Below are 20,503 nucleotides of genomic sequence, written 5' to 3'. Positions count from 1 at the left end.
AATGCTTCACAGCTCCAGGGTCCCAGGTTCGATTCCCGGCTGGGTCACTGTCTGTGTGGAGTCTGCACGTCCTCCCCGTGTGTGCGTGGGTTTCCTCCGGGTGCTCCGGTTTCCTCCCACAGTCCAAAGATGTGCGGGTTAGGTGGATTGGCCATGCTAAATTGCCCGTAGTGTAAGGTTAATGGGGGGATTGTTGGGTATACGGGTTACGTGGGTTTAAGTGGGGTGATCATTGCTCGGCACAACATCGAGGGCCGAAGGGCCTGTTCTGTGCTGTACTGTTCTATGTTCTATGTTCTATAAATAATCCCTCAAAATGTTCCTTCAAGCCTCCAAAAGACTTAACACCTTTAAACAGAAACACACCAGGTTAAAGACATTACTATTATGAGTTTAAATCACCCAAATGATTCAGAGATAATCTTTCCTGGCAGAGATCACGGCAGATCCAGCTCACTGCAAACACTGACCCAAGCTCTTTTGCTCAAAACTGGCTTTTCCTTTCAAACAGCTCACAGCAAACTAGCCAGGTACTTTTCAGCTGCTCTCTCTCAAACTGAAACTAAACACTGCAAAATGGCTGAGCTAAAAACCCAGCTTCACCCACACTCTGACATCACTTCAGTAATATGAGCTGCCCTATTTCTTAAAGGTACATTGCTTAAACACCCATTTCTTAAAGGTACTCTCACGTGACACTCTCTGAAGTTGGGCCATAAACGCCACAAGAGATTGTTGGCGGCTCCTCATTGGAAGTTGAGTTTTTTAATTAAAACTGCCAAGTGGCTCCTTTGCATTCAGGGGTCACCGACAGGCACAGTTTCGGCATTTTAAAAGTCTTTGTTCAGTTTTTTAAATTTTAGAAATAGTGATGAGCATTTTATAAGAATATGTAGTGTGAGATCATTCACAACTTGATTCAGTTTTTCATTTAAAAAAATAAATAAATTTAGAGAACCCAATTCATTTTTCCCCATTAAGGGGCAATTTAGTGTGGCCAATCCACATACCCTGCACATCTTTGGGTTGTGGGGGCGAAACCCACGCAAAAATGGGGAGAATGTGCAAATTCAACACGGCCAGTGACCCAGAGCCGGGATCGAACCTGGAACCTCGGCACTGTGAGGCAGCAGGGCTAACCCACTGCGCCACCGTGCTGCCCTGATTCTGATTTTCATGATTCCTGATGGTCCTGGTCTAATTGTGATTCTTGCCATTTTGGTCTCCCTTATTTCCATCATTAAAGAGAGAAATCTGCATTGCGTTGAAGGCCCTAAAGACTTTATACATAAGCAAGTCACAGTCAGAAATGTGTGTTCCTTGCACCTCCTTTACTTTTCCTGCAGTTAAAGGGTCAGGACGTTGCAAATAATGCCATTTTGAGGCAGAAATTGGGGTACACAGGAATCCTAACAAATGTCACTTTGTGATACTTGGTGTAAGTTTACAGTGTGATTAATTATAAAACTATACATACGTAAAACTGCATTGGAACCTTTCTGATTGGTGCCCTCAAGCTGCTCCCAGCATCAGTGATACATTTCTTTCCACTGCAATAAATAAAATGTTAATTAATATGTATGCTTTTTGAATTTTTTTTTTACTTTATTCCGTTATAATGGTCTATTTTGGATTTCATTTGGGTCCAAATCCAGCAAGTCAACCCCTTGGAAGAATTAGCCATGTAAAATTCCACCCCATGACAGTACAAAGTAAGCGATGCGCCAACCCAAGTTTGGAAAGAGAAAATCCCTCATTGTACTCTGCCATGCTGTCGAGGTTCAAGTGTACATGGTACAAAACTCTCACATCCACAAAAGCTTTGCTGAAATCCCAATCACAAGACTGTTTCTGAACTTAAGTTGTCCATGTCTTCCTTTTAATAATAATGCCCCTCAAAACAGTACCTACGTCAGGTTTTATAACAGAAATATAAAAATCTTTAAAAGATATTTTAATCACTTTGCAACTAATACAAGAACACCTCAGTGAAAGCGAGGAGTGTTCAGCTCGCTGGATATAGTGTTGCAGATGTGTTCTGATGGTGTAAAATTGGCTTCAGTATCACTGGGCTGGAGAGGGAGAAGTCAGCCAGGGTTCCTGCTTCAGATTCCAGGAAAGTAGGTGAATGTGGACGCAGGAATTGACTGTGATGCTTTCCACAGCTCACTGCCTTGGATCCCTGGGTCTCTCAAGGTATCAAGCTTCATAAGAGCAGGTGAAGGTCATTCAGCCTTTTGAGCCTGTTTTGCTATTCTGTTAAATCATGGCTGATTTATATCTTCACCCCATTTAGCCATCTTGGTTCTATATCCCTTAGTAATTTAACCTTCTATCAATCTAATTTTTCACATTTTCAATTGGCTTAGCATCAACAGTCCAGTGAAAATATTTGACTTCAGGACAGCGGAGCAGACAACTGTCTCAGTACGTTGAGTAACCAGACATCTGTGAAGAAAATAGACAAGCTAATGTTTCATTAAAAGTTTCCTTCAGCCACACACCACCCTGACTTGGTCAAAATCCTGGAGCTCCCTTCCCAGGAGCACTGCACCACCATGTATTATAACCACCTCACTGTCATCTTGAGGGCAATTAGGGGTGGACAAAAACTGCTGGCCTCGTCCCATGAACAAATTTTAAAAAGCAGGTGGTGGCACAGTGGTTAGCACTGCTGCTTCACAGAACTCAGAACCAGGGTTCGATCCCGGTCCCGGGTCACTGTCCGTGTGGAGTTTGCTCATTCTCCCCATGTGTGCATGGGTCTCACCCCACAACACAAAGATGTGCAGTGTAGGTGGAGGATTGGCCAAGCTAAATTGCTGCTTAATTGGAAAACCTTTTTTTAAAAAAACAATTCGTTTTTAGAAAAAGATTAACGTCTGATGTGTCTTGCCTTTTCTCTTCTGAAGCTGACAGGGATGTGTGCTTCTAATATTGGCTGTTCATTTTCTCCCATCTTATTTTATTCTCGCTTCTGGATTTGCTCGTATCTTTATTGAATCTTAATGATTCATGTGAAATTCTGCTTGAGCTGGGCATTTGATCACCTTTTTGTGATTTCTACGGTTGCAGCAATTTTCTGCAAGACTTGTAGCATGTGTGTTATTGAGCACTCAAGATGAGGGCCTCACAGGTGCAATACCTTATTGATACTATTTTATTGTCAGATAAGTAGATGTTTTTAGAAACTAGGTTCGTATGCTGGTAGTTGCTCATTATGGAGATTCAGGTGGTTTCATAAGTAGATTTGACCTGAAGCTGACTGTCAAAAGGGAGGCTTTCAGAGCCATCAGCTGACCATTTGTAACATACCTGGATCACTATATCTGCTGTGCAAAATCACCTTTTATTCATTCTATGGAGTAAGACAAAACATTAAAGCATAAGCCCCTACCCCTTTTTTAAAAAAAATCTCATAGACCCTGGCCCATGTGTGACACTGTGGAGTTTGCACGTTCTCCTCTACTCTGCGAATTTCCTCCGGGTGCTCCTGTTTCCTCCCACAGTGCAAAGATGTGCAGGTTAGGTGGTGTTATAGGGATTGGGAGGTGGGAGTAGACCTTGGTAGGATGCTCTTTTGGAGGGTTGCTCTAGACTCGATGGGCCAAATGGCTTCCTTTTCCACTCTAGGGCTTCTGTGGAATGCTGACAGCTATACAGTTGAATTAGGCGTCACAGACTCGCCCTCGGGCCAAGAGCCTCAGCTAATTTGATTTGCTTTCGTGCTTCCTGGCACTGAATGAGACTAGTTAAGAGTGCCCTTGCTACTACTTGCTTGCAGACACAATAAAGTACTGTTGGTGACTGTAACATTGCTCTGTGATTCAGTTCCTTATTGGACATTTGGAGTGGAAGTGTACCCTGTGCCTCTTCCACGTGCAGTTGAAAAATTCAGTTAGTATGTGAGATTTGTTTTTTTCCTGAGTGGTAGAATTGAATATGGAGTTACAAGTGTTGTAGCTTGCCTCTGGGTTTCATTTCATTGAAGTAGTTTCCTGTTTCGCTTTGGCTTAAAGGATCAGGCTGGCTGTTTTTGTAGGCTGAAAATGATACTCCTGTCAGTCGGTTATCTATGTTATTCTATGATATGTTGTTGAATGGAAAATCCAGCTTAGCCATGGCATTAATACCTAGCCTCTTGAGAAGCTGAGAGCTGGATTTCCGTATTAATTCTTTCTCTGGCCCTGCCCATAAAACATATATAGGAGAATGAAAAACAACATGCATCACACTCATCATTGCTATTAAGGCAACTCTGGTTGGATGTGACCTGCTTTGAATTATTGGTGACCATGATGTGGAGATGCCGGCGTTGGACTGGGGTGGCCACAGTAAGAAGTCTTACAACACCAGATTAAAGTCCAACAGGTTTGTTTGGAATCACTAGCTTTCGGAGCACAGCTCCTTCATCAGTCACCTGATGCGCTCCGGAGGCTTGTGATTCCAAACAAACCTGTTTAGCACAGGGCTAAATCGCTGGCTTTGAAAGCAGACCAAGCAGGCCAGCAGCACGGTTCGATTCCTGTAACACCCTCCCCGAACAGGCGCCGGAATGGGGCGACTAGGGGCTTTTCACAGTAACTTCATTTGAAGCCTACTCGTGACAATAGCGATTTTCATTTCATTTTCAACTTTAACCTGGTGAGTAAGACTTTTTGAAGTATTGGGAGATGGGTTGTGCAGATTTGCTGGTGTATCCTGAGCAAGTGCACAGTGTCCCAGGAAATGATTTTGGTCATTGTTTGAAATATTAGTGATGGAATTCTGCATTACATTTAAACCAATAATAAGGGAAAATTACTTTACCAAATTCTTTACATATGGAAATTAATTAGAATGTTTGAGTCTAAATCTGCACCCGTTGATCAAGTTTCTGCTTGTCCATCTAGGCCAACTAACACTTGAATATTGAATTCCAGTGTGCTGCAACTAAATATGAATCTTTCCATTAATGAGCCAGACAGAGCTGCTTGGTTTGAGTAGGGGCCCTGGTTCAATTCAGCCCTCGGGTGACTGAAGTTTTCACTTCCTTCTCGTGTCTGCATGGGTTTCCTCTGGGTGCTCCGGTTTCATCCCACAGTCCAAGCGTGTAGGTTAGCTGGATTGGCCATGCCACATTGCCCCTTGAGGTTAGGTTGGGGGATTGGGCCTAGGTAGGTGGTATTTAAAGGGGTCGGTGCAGACCAATGGATCCGAATGGCCTATGCACTGTAGGGATTCTATTCTGAGAGTGTGAGGGCATCTGCCCCCATCCTCCTGAGCAGTGTAGGTCCGTACCCTATTTCATGGAATGATCAATTGAAAGTACAGAAATCCTCGTGACAGCACTGATTGAAAATGACAAAGAAAGGGATGAATTTTATTTCTAGAAGTTCAAAAGGCGGTTAAATTCTCATTTTTAAAGAAATTCTCTTGAGTTTGGATAAGATCATGAGTAATTCTCATTGTTACGCTATTCTGTTAACTTTAAACCAATTCCAAAGTTAAATCTGTAACATGCTGTTAAAATGCAACAAAATTTTGACTCAAATTTAAGAGACGTCAAGCAAAAGCCACCATGTATGATGACCTAACCTCAAGTAGAACTATGTACACCAGCGAGTCTCTGGTTTGAATTTTGGACTGTGTTGAGTTTTTTTATTTAGCGTACCCAATTCTTTTCTTTCCCAACTAAGGGGCAATTTAGCATGGCCCATCTATCTAGCCTGTACATCTTTGGGTTGTTGGAGTGAGATTCATGCACACACGGGAGAATGTTCAAACTCCACACAGACAGTGAACCGGGGCCGGGATCGAACCTGGGTCCATGATGTCGTGAGGCAGCAGTGCTAACCACTGTGCCACCATGCCGCCCGAGGGACTGTGCTGAGTTAATTAATCACAGTCATGGTATTGTTGGAACTTTTGCCACCCTGCCTGGACACCAAGGTTATTGCAATGTTAAATGTTCATATAAGCAGAATTTTTCCATTTCCCAGCGAAAAGGAACATAACAATTGAGTTTTTTACCCTTCATTATACATGTGACCCGAGACCCACAGTAATGAGGTTGACTCTCAAATGGCCTAGCAAACCATTCAGTTCAAAGGTGTTTAGGAATGGGTATTAAATGCTGGCCCAGCCAGCGATACCCACATCCCCTGAACAAGTAGATATGAAAGAAAATCTGCATGTTCCATTTAACCTCATGGAAGGCTTGTCTTCCTGAAGTCTGAGTCGGTCTTTTTTGACACCACCTCCAGTTTTCTTCCCTGCCCACCTGTTTCTCCACTGCTCAAGTGGCTGTTCTTCAAGCTCAATCTGGTTAGTGAATGTCAGCATCACAGCTGAGCCTGGGCACCATTCTCATCTGGTTCCCACAAATAACCTTGCTTCTGAACAGCAAATAAAAACAAGAACTTCTGATCCTTGCCACCAGCGGTTCTAACAAGGAGCCAGTTGTAGAATACAAACTACTGAATTGAGGGTAGCTTAGATTCCCATCATATCATTGATCAACCTGGTCTCTAAATAATGCGCAACAGACAGAAACAGCGCTGGAACCATTCTTTCCTATTTAATGGATAGTGTCGAGGATATTGACATTCTGATAATACAAACAATAACTACCCTTTGTATAAAGAATTTTTAATATAAAACCGCATCAGAGGTTGCATTGTGAATAGCATTAAAAAAACTGGCTAGGTCAAGGTACACAGTTTTAGACTAGCTGAGGTTTATGCACAATTTGAGGTTGGGGAGACGTTTATGGGCCCCAAGTTCAGACTGCCAATTCTGAAGCTGAAGAAGGCACTTGAAAGGTTTCAGAAGCTGAGGTAATGGTGAGGATGAAGGTGAGCACTCTTAGACACAGCTTGGACTTTGAAGCTTTCCTCAACTCGATACCAAGATGATAAATAGCTAAGTACAGCCTGAGTAAGGGAGAGGAATGGAATCAGTGGCAAGGCATCAGAATTAGTTGTAGCTGCTGAAAACAACAATTCTGATTGTCCATGTGAAATTGGAGGAAGTTACAATTCATTCAAGACTTGGAATAACATCATCAGAAACTGAATTGTCTTGAATCCTGCAGCTCACAGATGGTTGTTTATTACACATCCTTCACAGAATATATTGTTCCATATTAAATGTTGTAGCACCTCATCATTTTAAAACAATGCATCATCTGACTTGTTGCAGGTGACTTGCGAATCATTTTTAAAAATAGACAGGCAGCGCCCATATAAGCTGTAGTCCTGTTACTATTATAACTATCTTGCATCAGCACTTGGCTTTACCCGTCACAACTGCATGCTTGCCAATTACAGGTCTTTGCTATCGCAGCTTCTGATAATATGTGGTTACTTGCTGAAAGGACATTTTTCCGGAGCGGATTGCTATGACACAAATGTTCCAAATGTGCTTTAAAAGGCATGTTTGTCTGGTTTGGGCGAGTGACTTTTCAGCATTTGCAATACAGGAAATATTCTGTAACTAAGGTGATCCTGATTTGTTGCCCATGTTGGTTTTCTGATGCCCCCATTTGTCCTCGTCTGCAAATACTGACCACTTTTTAATTTCAGTTTTGTGAATCTTGTATCTACAAAGACGAGGAATGTTGTGGAATGATCACACATTTTGGGATCGGAGTTTCAGCATTACGTTGATGGTTTGGATACCAAGTAAAGCTCACTGCTCTGTCCAGCCAACAAGCCTCAACTCCAGCCTCCGAAAAACATCCCTGCCACCCCAGGTTGAGGTCATCCTGTGGTCTCTCGATGATCAAGGATCACATTAGTTTTGTACCCGCTTTGAATAGGATTAAGATTGCCTAACCACATTTCATGTTGAACCTTTACAGTAAATACAGAGGATTTGTTCATCAGCCTTCATCCCAGAGGTTAGAGGCTAATGCTTGAGTTGTGGTGCCAGAATCTTTTTGAACTTCAAGTGAGCTGACAGTTTTTCTTTTTTCCCTTTTCTCTTTTAGAAGTGAGCATTGAACAAGATCGCAGTTTGGAGTTGCTCTTACCTGATACTCATTGGTCCTGGGCTGGTCCTCTGGCCCGTATACACCTCCCCAGCAAAGCCAGGCCTATGCGCTGTGCTCCATGTCTCCTCTGAGCTGCGGCCCAGTAACGCAATGTGCCTTTTGGACACCATGGAAGTGGGGAAATATGGTAACAACACAGTTCCAGAGAGAAGCAAAGGCGTGCTCTTGGAGCCTTTCATTCACCAAGTTGGCGGACACACTAGTATGATGCGCTATGACGATCACACAGTTTGTAAACCTCTCATCAGTCGAGAGCAGAGGTTCTACGAATCACTGCCACCAGAAATGAAAGAATTTACTCCAGAGTACAAAGGTGAGATGTTACAAATCTTGTAACAAAGGTTAGCAGTCTTTTATCTGGAGAATTATTGTTAACATCTTTTATCTGTGGAGAAAATTTTAATGCGCCTTAAAAGAAAACATTTTTCTGGGCTTGGGATGAGAACGAGTGGAGGTATTTGTTACCTGGTTGAAATGGAAACACTTTGACTAATAACTGAATCTGCTGACACTCTGCAGTATTCCTGCTTTAAATAAATCCGGTATCTAATCCATGCACAAAATCATGGCCACTGGGAGGATAATAAATTAACCGTAACACTGCAGAGCTGGAAGAGACTCATTGTTTAAAAATAGTACTTTAGGCTTGTAAAGTCAACTACATCTATCAGTGCCCAAATGTGGCATTCTCCAAACTCTCAGCTCCAATTCTACTCCCTGTGTTCCTTTTAAAATAGCAGTTCATTCCATTGATGCCAGATATGCGAGGACAGGGATGTCCAAACATTTGGTTTTGGGCCTTTCCATTCACATGCGTATATGCCAGGTTACTGATACCAATAGTTTTGATATTCTCATTACTGATTTACACACTAACGAGGAGCAAACACATTTCCAGGTGATTCACCTGAAGAAGGAGCCGTGCTCCGAAAGCTCGTGTTTGAAACAAACCTGTTGGACTTTAACCTGGTGTTGTAAGACTTCTTACTGTGCTCACCCCAGTCCAACGCCGGCATCTCCACATCACATTTCCAATTGATCAAGTTGAAACCTGGCAGACCAGAAAACATGAAACTGGATTGAGATGCTTTGGCAACATGGACCAAAGCAGGTTGTCCCAGGGCCATACATTTGCTATTTTGCTCTATGGAACCCTATCTTGTGCTCACCTTCTTTTACCGATACACATGGTGTGTGTTTGGGAGTCACTGCACAACAGTTAGGAACAGAAACTCTGGCTGATGAGTATTTCTTTCTTTCTCTGGTCCAATACCACTGAGATGAGTTGTTCCTCATCATAGCCCCCAGCTGTGATCAGCAAACTCATCTTGAGGATCTTTCTGTCAGACCCCACTGAGCTATAAAGAGAACATTTCTCTTAAAAGATTAGTGCTTCCTCAGTGTTGCCCCCTCTGCATTTATTGAGCCCTTCCCGGTCAGAATCACATCCTCGCCCAACCTCTCAAAGCCTAAACTTCACCCCTCTTCTTACAGACTATTGCTTTGTCCCTTCAAATCTTTGAATATGGAGACCTGGAGGATATACCTGTTTATCCAAAACATCCTCCAGGTCTCATTCGAATATGTCCAAATTTAAAATATGCCTAATTGGGCATAAATCAGAGTAAAGAATTGGGGCCCAAGGAAATGCCAAAGTCATATCAGTATTTATTCTTTGAGTCTTAAAGTTTTAACTCACTTAGCCACAATTCATGCACGTCGGGCACTGTGTTTAAGAACCTGTAATCTGGGCTGCGTTTCACTTTTTAATACAATTTACAGTGATGCCATAAAAATGTGTTAAAAGAAACACTAGCTGGTCCTAATGATTTAAACAATGCTCAAAAGTTGCAATAGACCCACCAGAGAATGACACTATTGGAAAGAAACTCTGGCCACAGTATTGAGAGAGTCTCCCCGCCCTAAACAATACTTTTTTTTTTATAAATGTTTTTTATTCAGTTTTCATGTTTTATATTGAACAAAGTACAAATTGTTAGAGAGAGAAAAAAAACACGCAAAAATTAACATATATATTTACAGGTGAGCATCTTCGTAGTAATAACTGTGGCCTCCCCCTCTTTGTCGGCATACTTATTTTACATTCCCCAACATGTTTATTGGCGTTTATTTAGTTTGGTTTTGGGCCTTAGCTAGCCATCAAACCCCCGTAACGAGCCCGTAGCCCCCCCCCCCCTCCCCGCCGGCTACCTTCCCCCGACTATTCTTCCTCTTGTACGTTGGCCACAAACAGGTCCCGGAACAATTGCATGAATGGCTCCCACGTTCTGTGGAAGCCGTCGTCCGACCCTCGGATGGCGAATTTGATTTTCTCCATTTGGAGAGATCCGAGAGGTCGGACAGCCAGTCTGCAGCTCTGGGCGGTGCTGCTGACCGCCAGCCAAACAGGATTCTACGGCGGGCGATCAGGGAGGCAAAGGCAAGGGCGTCCGCCCTCCTCCCCAGGAATAGATCTGGCTGGTCTGAAACCCCGAAGACCGCCACTATCGGGCATGGCTCCACCCTCACCCCCACCACTTTGGACATAGCCTCGAAGAAGGCTGTCCAGTACTCCACAAGTCTGGGGCAAGACCAGAACATGTGGGCGTGGTTGGCCGGGCCTCTTTGGCACCACTCACATCTGTCCTCCACCTCCGGGAAGAACCTACTCATACGGTTTCTCGTTAAGTGGGCTCTATGTACCACTTTTAGTTGCGTCAGGCTGAGCCTTGCGCACGTGGAGGTGGAGTTGACCCTATGCAGTGCTTCGCTCCAGAGTCCCCACCCTATCTCCATCCCCAGGTCGTCCTCCCATTTCCTTCTTGTTGCGTCCAGTACGGTGTCGTCCCTATCTACCAGTCGGCCATACATGTCACTGCAGTTCCCTTTCTCTAGGATACTTGCGTCCAGTAGGTCTTCCAGTAGTGTCTGTCGTGGCGGTTGTGGGTACGTCCTTGTCTCCTTTCGTAGGAAGTTTTTGAGCTGCAGGTACCGTAGCTCGTTCCCCCCAGCTAGCTGAAATTTCTCTGTCAGTTCGTCCAGTGTTGCGATCCTGTCGTCCGTGTATAGGTCCCTGACTGTCAGTGTCCCCCCCGTCCTGTCTCCACCTTTTGAAGGTGGCGTCAGTCAGTGCTGGTTTGAACCTATGGTTGTTGCAGATGGGAGCCTTGTCCGACATTTTGTTCAGGCCAAATTGCTGCCGCAGTTGGTTCCAGGATTGGAGGGTGGCTGTCACCACTGGGCTGCTGGAGTGTTTTTGGGTGGGGATGGGAGTGCTGCCGTGGCGAGGGCCCGGAGGGAGGTCCCCATGCAGGAGGCCTCCTCCGCACGCACCCACTCGGCTTCTGGCTCCTGGATCCATCCCCTTACTCGCTCGGCTGTTGCCGCCCAGTGGTAGAATTGTAGATTCGGGAGGGCTAGCCCCCCCCCCTGGATTTTGTTTTCTGTAGGACCTTCTTTGGGATCCTAGCATTTTTACCCCCCCATACGAACGCCATGATAAGTTTGTCCAGCGCTATGAAGGCGGCCTTGGGGATGTAGATCGGAATGGATCTAAACAGGAAGAGGAACCTGGGCAATACGTTCATTTTGATCGTCTGGACTCTTCCTGCGAGGGAGAGTGGGAGTGTGTTCCATCTTTGCAGGTCCTTTTTTACTTCCTCCGCCAGGCTGGTGAGGTTCCATTTGTGGATCCCTTTCCAGTCATGGGCTATTTGGATCCCCAGGTAGCGGAATTTATGTCGGGCTTGTTTGAACGGCAGCCCCTTTAGTGCTGCCCCCCCCCCCCCCCCCCCCCCCCCCCCCCCCCCCCTTGCTGGTGTACTGGGAAGATCTTGCTTTTGCTCATGTTGAGTTTGTAGCCCGAGAAGGCTCCAAACTCTTTCAGGAGCGCGATGATTCCGTCCATGCTGCTTTGTGGGTCCGAGATGTAGAGGAGCAGATCGTCTGCATAGAGTGAGACTCTGTGCTCTCTGCCTCCCCTTCGGATCCCCCTCCAATTTTTTGCTGCCCTGAGCGCAATTGCTAGCGGTTCGATTGCTAGTGCGAACAGCAGTGGGGACAGTGGGCATCCTTGTCTGGTGCCCCTGTGCAGCTGGAAGTATTGGGAGTTGGTATTGTTGGTCCGTACACTCGCCATGGGGGCGTTGTATAGGAGTTTTACCCACGCGGTGAACCCTGTTCTAAACAATACTTGGGTGCATTTGAATTCGGGGGAGTGCCCAGTTTTGTGGGTTTTGGTATAAGGTTTGAAAGATAGACATGGAAGACCAAAATAATTTGGGTTGGAGTTATGTATATAATTGAATTACGCCCAAAATACTGCAATCTTTTAAACCACGCAATTGGTTTGTACCCAGATCACAGATGTATCCAGGGGAAAATGTGGAGGGAACTCGAGGCCATTGTTCCAAATCCGTGCCCACTTTACCAGTAATTCCTGTTTGACTCTCCAGTCGGATTTCAGCTCTTACTGCAGCACTGAAATGTCCGTGGCCAACATCACAACAGATTCTCACATTGGGCACAGATGCTGGCATATAATGAATGAAAATGAAATGAAAATCGCTTATTGTCACGAGTAGGCTTCAATGAAGTTACTGTGAAAAGCCCCTAGTCGCCACATTCCTGCGCCTGTCCGGGGAGGCTGGTACGGGAATCGAACCGTGCTGCTGGCCTGTTTGGTCTGCTTTAAAAGCCAGCGATTAGCCCTGGGACGGCAGACATAAGGCAGAGTTACCATAGAATCTACGGCACAGAGACAGGCCCTTTGGCCCAAACTGGTCCAAGCCAACCAAAAAGCCCATCTAAGCTAACTCCATTTAGCCCATATCCCTCTAAACCTTTCCTATCCATGTATCTGTCCAAATGCCTTTTAAATGTTGTCAATGTCCCTGCCTCAACATTTCTTCCAGCAGCTCATTCCACATACGTACCACCCTCTGTAAAAACAAGTTGCTCCTTAGGTTCCCAGTAATTCTTTCCGCTCTTAACTTAAATCTATGCCGGCAGCACGGTGGCTCAATGGTTACCATTGCTGCCTACGGCGCTGAGGACCCGGGTTCGAATCCCGGCCCTAGGTCACTGTCCGTGAGGAGTTTGCACGTTCTCCCTGTGTCTGCGTCGGTTTCACCCCCACAACCCAAAGATGTGCAGAGTAGGTGGATTAGCCATGCTAAATTGCCCCTTAATTGGAAAAAAATAATTGGGTACTCTAAATTTTTTTAAAAACTTAAATCTATGCCCTCTAGTTATCGATTCCCTTGAGTGCATTCACTCTATCCATGTCTCTCATGATCTAATACACCTCTATAAGATCACCCCTCAGTTTCTTACGCTCCAAAGAAAAGTCCTAGCCTGTCCAGTCTCTCCATATAACTCAGTCCCTTGAGTCCTGGCAATATCCTTGTAAATCTCTTCTGCACTCTCTCTCTAGTTTAATAACATCTTTCCTATAGCAAGACGACCAAAACTGAACACAATACTCAAGGCGCGGCCTCACCAACTGCAACATAACTTCCCAGCTTCTATACTCAATGTCCTGACTGATGGAGGACAGCCTGACAAAGGCCTTTTTCACCGACCTATCTACCTCTGACTCCAGCTTTAGAGAACCATGCACCTGAACTCCAAGGTCACTCTGTCCCATGATACTCCCTAAGGTCCCACCATTCACAGTGAAATTCCTACCTTGATTTGACTTTCCAGAATGCAACACCTCTCATTTATCTGCATTGAACTTCCCAGCTGATCAACATCCTGCTGCAATTTTTGATAATCTTCCTCACTGTCTACAATACCACCTATTTTAGTATCATCCGCAAACTTGCTGATCATGCAAATCATTGATATAGATAACAAACAGCAATGGGTCCAGGACTGACCTCTGAGGCACACCATGAGTCATAGGCCTCCAGTCCGACAAGTATCCTTCCACCATTACCCTCTGTTTCCTAACATCAAGCCAATTATATATCCAATTTGTCAGCTCTTCCTGGGGTCCACGTGATCTAAGCTTCCAGAGCAGCCTACCAAGTGGAACATTATTAAAGGCCTTACTGAAGTCCATATAGACTACATCTACCACCCTGCCCTCATCAACTTTCCTGGTCACTTCACCAATGAACTCCAACAAATTTGTAAGGCATGATCTCCCATGCACAAAGCCATGCTGACTACTCCTAATCAAACCCTGTCTTTCCAAATGTTTGTATATCTTATTCCTCAGAATACTCTCTAGTAACGTACCCACCACAGATGTTAGGCTTACAGATCTACAATTCCCAAGTTTTTCTTGCAGCCCTTCTGAAATAAAATAAATTCATAGATTAATTGAATTTGCAGTGCTGAAGGAGGCCATTTGGCCCATCGAGTCTGCACCGACCCTTGGAAAGCGCACCCACCCTGTCCCCGTGACCTCCACCCTGTCCCCGTGACCTCCACCCTGTCCCCGTGACCTCCACCCTGTCCCCGTGACCTCCACCCTGTCCCCGTGACCCCCACCCTGTCCCCGTGACCCCCACCCTGTCCCCGTGACCCCCACCCTGTCCCCGTGACCCCCACCCTGTCCCCGTGACCCCCACAGAGGAGAAATATTCATTGAGAACTTTTCCCATCCCCTGCGGTTACACACAAATGTGTCCACTTTGGTCCTTGAGGGGTCCTATTCTCTCTCTCGTCATTCTTTTTCATTTAATATACTTGAAGTCCCACAAGTCTCGAAAGATGTGCTGTTAGGAAATTTAGACACTCTGAATTCTCCCTCTGTGTACCCGAACAGGCGCCAGAATGTGGGAAGAGAGGATTTTCACAGTAACTTTATTTTAAAAAAGAATCCCTTTGGATTTACCTTAATCTTCTCGGCCAAAGCTTTCTCGTGTTCTCCTAATTTTCTTGAGTATCTCCTGTACACCTCATGGGAATCCATTCATTCCAGCTGCTTGTACCTGAGCCATGCCTCCTTTTTCCTGGCCAAAACCTCGGTATTTTTTGTCATCCAGGGTTCCCTACTCCCTGCCAGCCTCGTCCTTCACCCTAACATTAACATATGGACCCTGAACTCTAGCTATTTCACTTTTGAAGGCCTCCCACTTGCCGGAGGTCCCTTTGCCCTACTCCAATCAACCCTTGCAAGCTCCTGTCCTAATTCCATCAAAATTTGCCGTACCCCAATTTAGAACCCCAATAAGGTCACCATCCCCTTGTTTCTTACTTCCACCCACAAAGCCTTGCAAGATGATCCTTCAGTTATTTTGTCTCTTGACTACTGCCATGATGCCCCCCTTAATCATAATGCAACTTCCCATATTCTCTTTTCTCCACCTCTGTCCCACCTAAAGCACCTGTACCCTGGAACATTAAGCTGCCAGTCCTGTCCCTCCCTTAGCCATGTTTCAGTTATGGCTATAATATCCCAGTCCCATGTACCTATCCATGCCCTGAGTTCATCAGTCTTGCCTGTCAGTCCTCTTGCATTGAAATAGATACAATTCAATCCAACAGGTTTTCCCCTGCTCCCTGCCGTACTCCCGCTCATGTCTATTCAGCTTGCTGTTGCTGAGTACTGTATCTCCTTTCAGCTGCTCATTTGCTTTACTGCTGCTGAGGATCCCACCCCCTGCCAATCTAGTTTAAACCATCCCTTGTAGCATGACAAAATCCTCGCTCCCCCCTCTGGATATTGGCACCGCTTCAGTTCAGATGCAACTCCCTCTTAAACAGGTCACCTCTGCCCTGAAAAGATCCCACTGATCGAAGAATCTGAATCCCTGCCGCCTGCATCAATTCTTTAGCCACGCATTCATCTGCCATATTTTCCTGTTCTTGCCTTCAGTAAGACGGCAGTAACATGGCACTGAAAGCACAGAGATTGCCTCCCTCGAGGTCCTGCTTCTTAACCTTTTTTCCCTAGCTCTCTCTAATTACTCCTCGGGACCTCATCCCGATTTCTGTTTGCATCATTTGTGCCAATGTGCACAACTTCTGGCTGTTCACCATCCCTCCTTAGAATATTTGAGATATCCTTGACCCTGGCACCTGGGAAGCAACACGCCATCCTGGACTCCCGTTTGCAGCCACAGAATCTCCTGTCTGTCCCCCTATCGAGTCACCTATCACCTTACCGTCCTGTTTACCTTTTACCCTTTCCCGCTGCGCCCCAGCGCCAGTCGTAGTGCCACAGATGTGGCTACTGCTGCTTTCACCTGAACAGTCATCCATCTCTTTTTTTTTTTCTCCCCCCTCACCCCGTGCCAAAAATATCTGATGTGGTATATGGGAATGGCCACCGGGTACTCCTGCGCTCTCTGCCTGCTTCCTTTGCCTTTCCTAGTGGTCACCTAGCTACTCCTGAGTGGCTCTAGCTCTCTAACTCAGTCTCCCAGGAGCTCCAGCCGGATGCACTTCCCATAGGAGTGCTACCTGCGCTCCTACATCCTTCAGGTGGAGCATATCACTGCCCTCATTGCCATCCCAACTTCACCAAGACTAAAGAGGATATTACCTGAGATTACCTGTACTCTGCTGAGATGCCACTCGCCAAAGTCTCTCTCTTGAGCCAAAGCCTCACCACTCAAACACTCTGCTGCAAATAGTTCACCTCTCTCTCTCCCTCCCTTTTTCTTTCTTTTGCTTGTGGTCCTCACAGTGACTTTTTTTTTTGGTTAGAGGAGGAGGAGGGAGGAAGGCAAACATTGAAGTAGTGTTTGGGGTTTAACTGTCCCATGACAACAGCTCCTCCAACAACTTTCCAGAAGTACTGACCGCCCAATGCTAATCTTCCCTGCAACAGCCAATCAGCGTCGCCGATCTGCTGGTCCAGTTGTGGCCACAATTAGATTAGCCGTGATCTTATTGAATGGTGGAGCAGGCTGTAGGAGCCTAAGGGCCTACTCCTGCTCCTAGTTCTCGTGTTGTGATATTTCTGTGCTTGGGCATCGCAGTCAAGCCTAATCCTATCCACGCTTAACTATATTACACATGTACTTCCAGCTGGCATCACTGGATGGTGATGAAGAAATGGAATCCTTGCTGATTTTCCACCCACTCAAGCCAATCCTAGGATCTCTTGCTGTCCCTCACCTTAACAGAGAATGAGGATACAACCCTTTTTTGTTTGCATGGTTTAGTTATTCCATATTCCAAATTTCACCAAAACAATAGAAGATTAAATCTTGCATGATTATTGGGCATTAAGGATAGACTTGTCTGTTACTGAGATGAATTGGCTGATAAGTCATATCAGCATCTCGGCAACTGAGCTAGAACATAGAACAATACAGCACAGTACAGGCCCTTCAGCCCAAGATGTTGTGCCAACCATTTACCCTAATCCAAGATCAACCTAACCTCCACCCCTTCAATTTACTGTTGTCCATGTGCCTGTCTAAGAGTCGCTTAAATGTCCCTAATGACTCTGACTCCACTACCTCTGCTGGCAGTGCATTCCACACACCCACTACTCGCCATGTAAAGAACCTACCTGTGACATCTCCCCTATACCTTCCTCCAAACACCTTAACACCCTCGTGACAGCCATTTCCACCCTGGGGAAAAGTCTCTGGCTATCCACTCTATCCATGCCTCTCCACTCTATCCATGCCTCTCATCACCTTGTACACCTCTATCAAGTCACCTCTCTGCCTTCTTTGCTCTTGTGAGAAAAGCCTGAGCTCCCTCAACCTTTCTTCATAAGACATGCCCTCCAGTCCAGGCAGCATCCTGGTAAATTTCCTCTGTACCCTCTCCAAAGCATCAACATCCTTCGTATAATGAGGCGACCAGAACTGGACACAATATTGCCAAGTGTGGTCTAACTAGAGTTTTATAAAGCTGCAGCAAAACCTCGCGGCTCTTAAACTCAATCCACCTGTTAATGAAAGCCAACACACCATACGCCTTCTTAACAACCCTATTAACCTGTGTAGCAACTTTGAGGGATATATGTATGTGGACCCCAAGATCCCTCTGTTCCTCCACACTTCCAAGAATCCTGCCTTTAACCCTGTATTCGATGACTTCCGATGGCGTGGGCGAGCAGGGCGGCCGCAGCGAGAAGAGCTCCCGCCGGTGGCCACGATTCGTGGCGATTTCGGGGAAATCCCCGAGTCTTCACGTACCCCCCCCGGACTATCGGCGGCATTTGGGGGCATTACGAGCAGCCAGCGGGGCCGGTTTAAAAACCGGTGAAGAACCCCGCGCGGGTGTCGGGCGGCGGGGGGGGGGCTGAGGCGCTGGGTCCAGCGCAGCGTCGAGCCAGAGCAGCGGTGGCGGAGCTATGAGGAGGCCGAGGCAGCAGGCCCGAGACCAGGGCACGATGTAGGTGGGGTGTCCCACATCGGATGGCTGCCACTTAGGAGGAAGAAAGAAGGCTGAAACCTGGTCCCAGGGGAGCTCTAGGTGAATGTAGAGGAGAAAGAAAGAAGGTTTAAGGAAGTTTGGTGAAGGTTTTTTTGTTTCTCTCCCCTTTTTAAAAAAAAATAATAATTCAGATTGATGAAGGACAGGAGGGTGGAGGGGGAGAGAGGAGAAAAGAGAAAATAAAAAACAATAAGCCGCTAAAGGATGCGAAAAGCAGCGTCGAAGAAAGGAGAAAACGCGGGTTCGCCGCTGAAGGAGAAGACGAACAAAAGTGTTGACAGGATGGCGGAAGCCGAACTGCATAGCGGGGCCGCACTAACGGTGGAGATGATGACCGAGGTTATGGCGGTGGAGCTGGAAAAGCAGTTTGCGAGGCACATGGAGGCCTTGAGGAAGGAGTTGGCGTTCGTATTGAAGTCATTGGTGGAGGAGGCAATCACCCCGGTAAAGGTGGCGGTGGCAAAGGCATCGGCCGAGGTGAGAGAGCAGGGCGAGAAGATGAAGGAAGCGGAGGAGGCTGTGTCACGACACAGCGACCAGGTCACCTCGATGGGGGATGAGCTGCGGAGGGTGGTGGAGGTTAACAGAGGACTCCGATCAAAGCTTGAAGACTTAGAAAACCGCTCAAGGCGGCACAATTTGAGAATTGTTAATGGTGGGTTGATTGGCGTTCTGTGTTGTGACGGTTAAATGTTATGTTAGTGAATTGTAGGGGTTGGATTGTTGGGGTTTGTTTTGGTGTTTCTTTCTCTGGGACTTGGTGGAAGGGAACGTTATGTCTTGACGGGGGGAGCCACCCGCGCTAGCTAACTAAAGTCAGCTAGTGAACGGAGGTGAGGTGAGAGGAGGGCTGCGGACGTTGGAGCCTGGATAGCAGGCTTCAGTGGACCTACGAGGCGGGCGAGGGGGGTGGGGGAGATGGATGTTGGGGATGTTGTTTCAGGGGGAAATGTAGGGGGTTTCTCGGGAGGGGGGAAGGGGTTCAATGTTAACAATGGACAGGGGCGGATCAGGCTTATGGGGCAGGGCCCGGTGGGATGACGATGGTGGATAAGAAAGGTGAGGGGGGAGGGGGGCGGGTGAGGAGGATGAGAGACCCCCAGTAAGGATAGTCACGTGGAACGTGAGAGGGCTAGGCGGTCCGCTCAAGAGGTCAAGGGTGCTTGCGCATCTTAAAAGTTTGAAAGCCGATGTGGCAATGCTGCAGGAGATTCACTTGAGGGTGAAGGACCAGGTGAGACTTAAAAAGGGCTGGGTTAACCAAGTGTTTCACTCTGGATTTGATGGAAGGGCTCGAGGGGTAGCGGTGTTGGTCAGCAAAAGGGTACCAGATGGAGAAGGTGGTGGCAGATCAGGGGGGTAGATATGTGATCGTGGCAGGGGCACTGGCGGGGAGATTAGTGGCGCTGTTAAATGTATACATTCCCAATTGGGTAGATGTGGGATTCGTGAGGAAGGTGTTTGGGGCCATTCCTGACTTGGACACACATGAGCTGATTGTGGGGGGGGGGGGGGGGACTGGAATTGGTGCATGAGCCAAGGTTGGACAGATCACGGCCGCGCTCGCTGGTCCCATCAGGGGGGGTGAAGGCGCTGGCTGGGCTAATGGTGGAAATGGGAGGGGTGGACCCTTGAAGGTTCCTGCACCCAAGGGAACGGGAGTATTCGTTTTTCTCAGCAGTCCATAAGGTATAGCCGTGGATCAACGTTTTTGTGGTGGGAAAGGCTTTGCTGGCTGTAGTCAAGGGGACGGAATACTCTGCAATTGCAGTGTCAGATCACGCTCCACATTGGGTGGATATGGTGCTGGAGCAGGGGGTAGCGCAGAGGCCGGGGTGGAAACTGGATGTGGGGCTTTTGGGAACCAAGTATTCTGAGAGAAAATTGAAACGGCAATTAAGGAATATGTAGGTTTCAACTGAACGGGTGAGGTGTCGAAGGCTTAGAAAAGTCCTCTGTTAACCTCCACCACCCTCCGCAGCTCATCCCCCATCGAGGTGACCTGGTCGCTGTGTCGTGAAGTCTGGGAGGCTCCAAAGGCGGTGGTGAGGGGTGAGGTTATTTAGTTCAAGGCCAGGGTGGACAAAGAGGAGAGGTTGGAGCGGCAGAGGG

General features: G+C 46.7%; 1 protein-coding gene across 1 annotated transcript in view; it reads left to right on the top strand.

Annotated features, from left to right (window-relative positions):
* Positions 1–20,503, top strand: part of ip6k1 (inositol hexakisphosphate kinase 1) — a 99,636-nt gene that overhangs the window by 9,487 nt on the left and 69,646 nt on the right. Inside the window, 1 exon segment of the mRNA XM_038810841.1 lies at positions 7,973–8,348. Coding sequence (XP_038666769.1) covers positions 8,126–8,348 — 223 coding nt within the window. The 5' untranslated portion in view covers positions 7,973–8,125.

Source organism: Scyliorhinus canicula, chromosome 11, assembly GCF_902713615.1.
Source record: "Scyliorhinus canicula chromosome 11, sScyCan1.1, whole genome shotgun sequence".
In the NCBI taxonomy this organism is placed as follows: Eukaryota; Metazoa; Chordata; class Chondrichthyes; order Carcharhiniformes; family Scyliorhinidae; genus Scyliorhinus; species Scyliorhinus canicula.
Note: the sequence above shows the minus strand (reverse complement) of the source record. Positions and strands in the feature narration are given on the sequence as shown.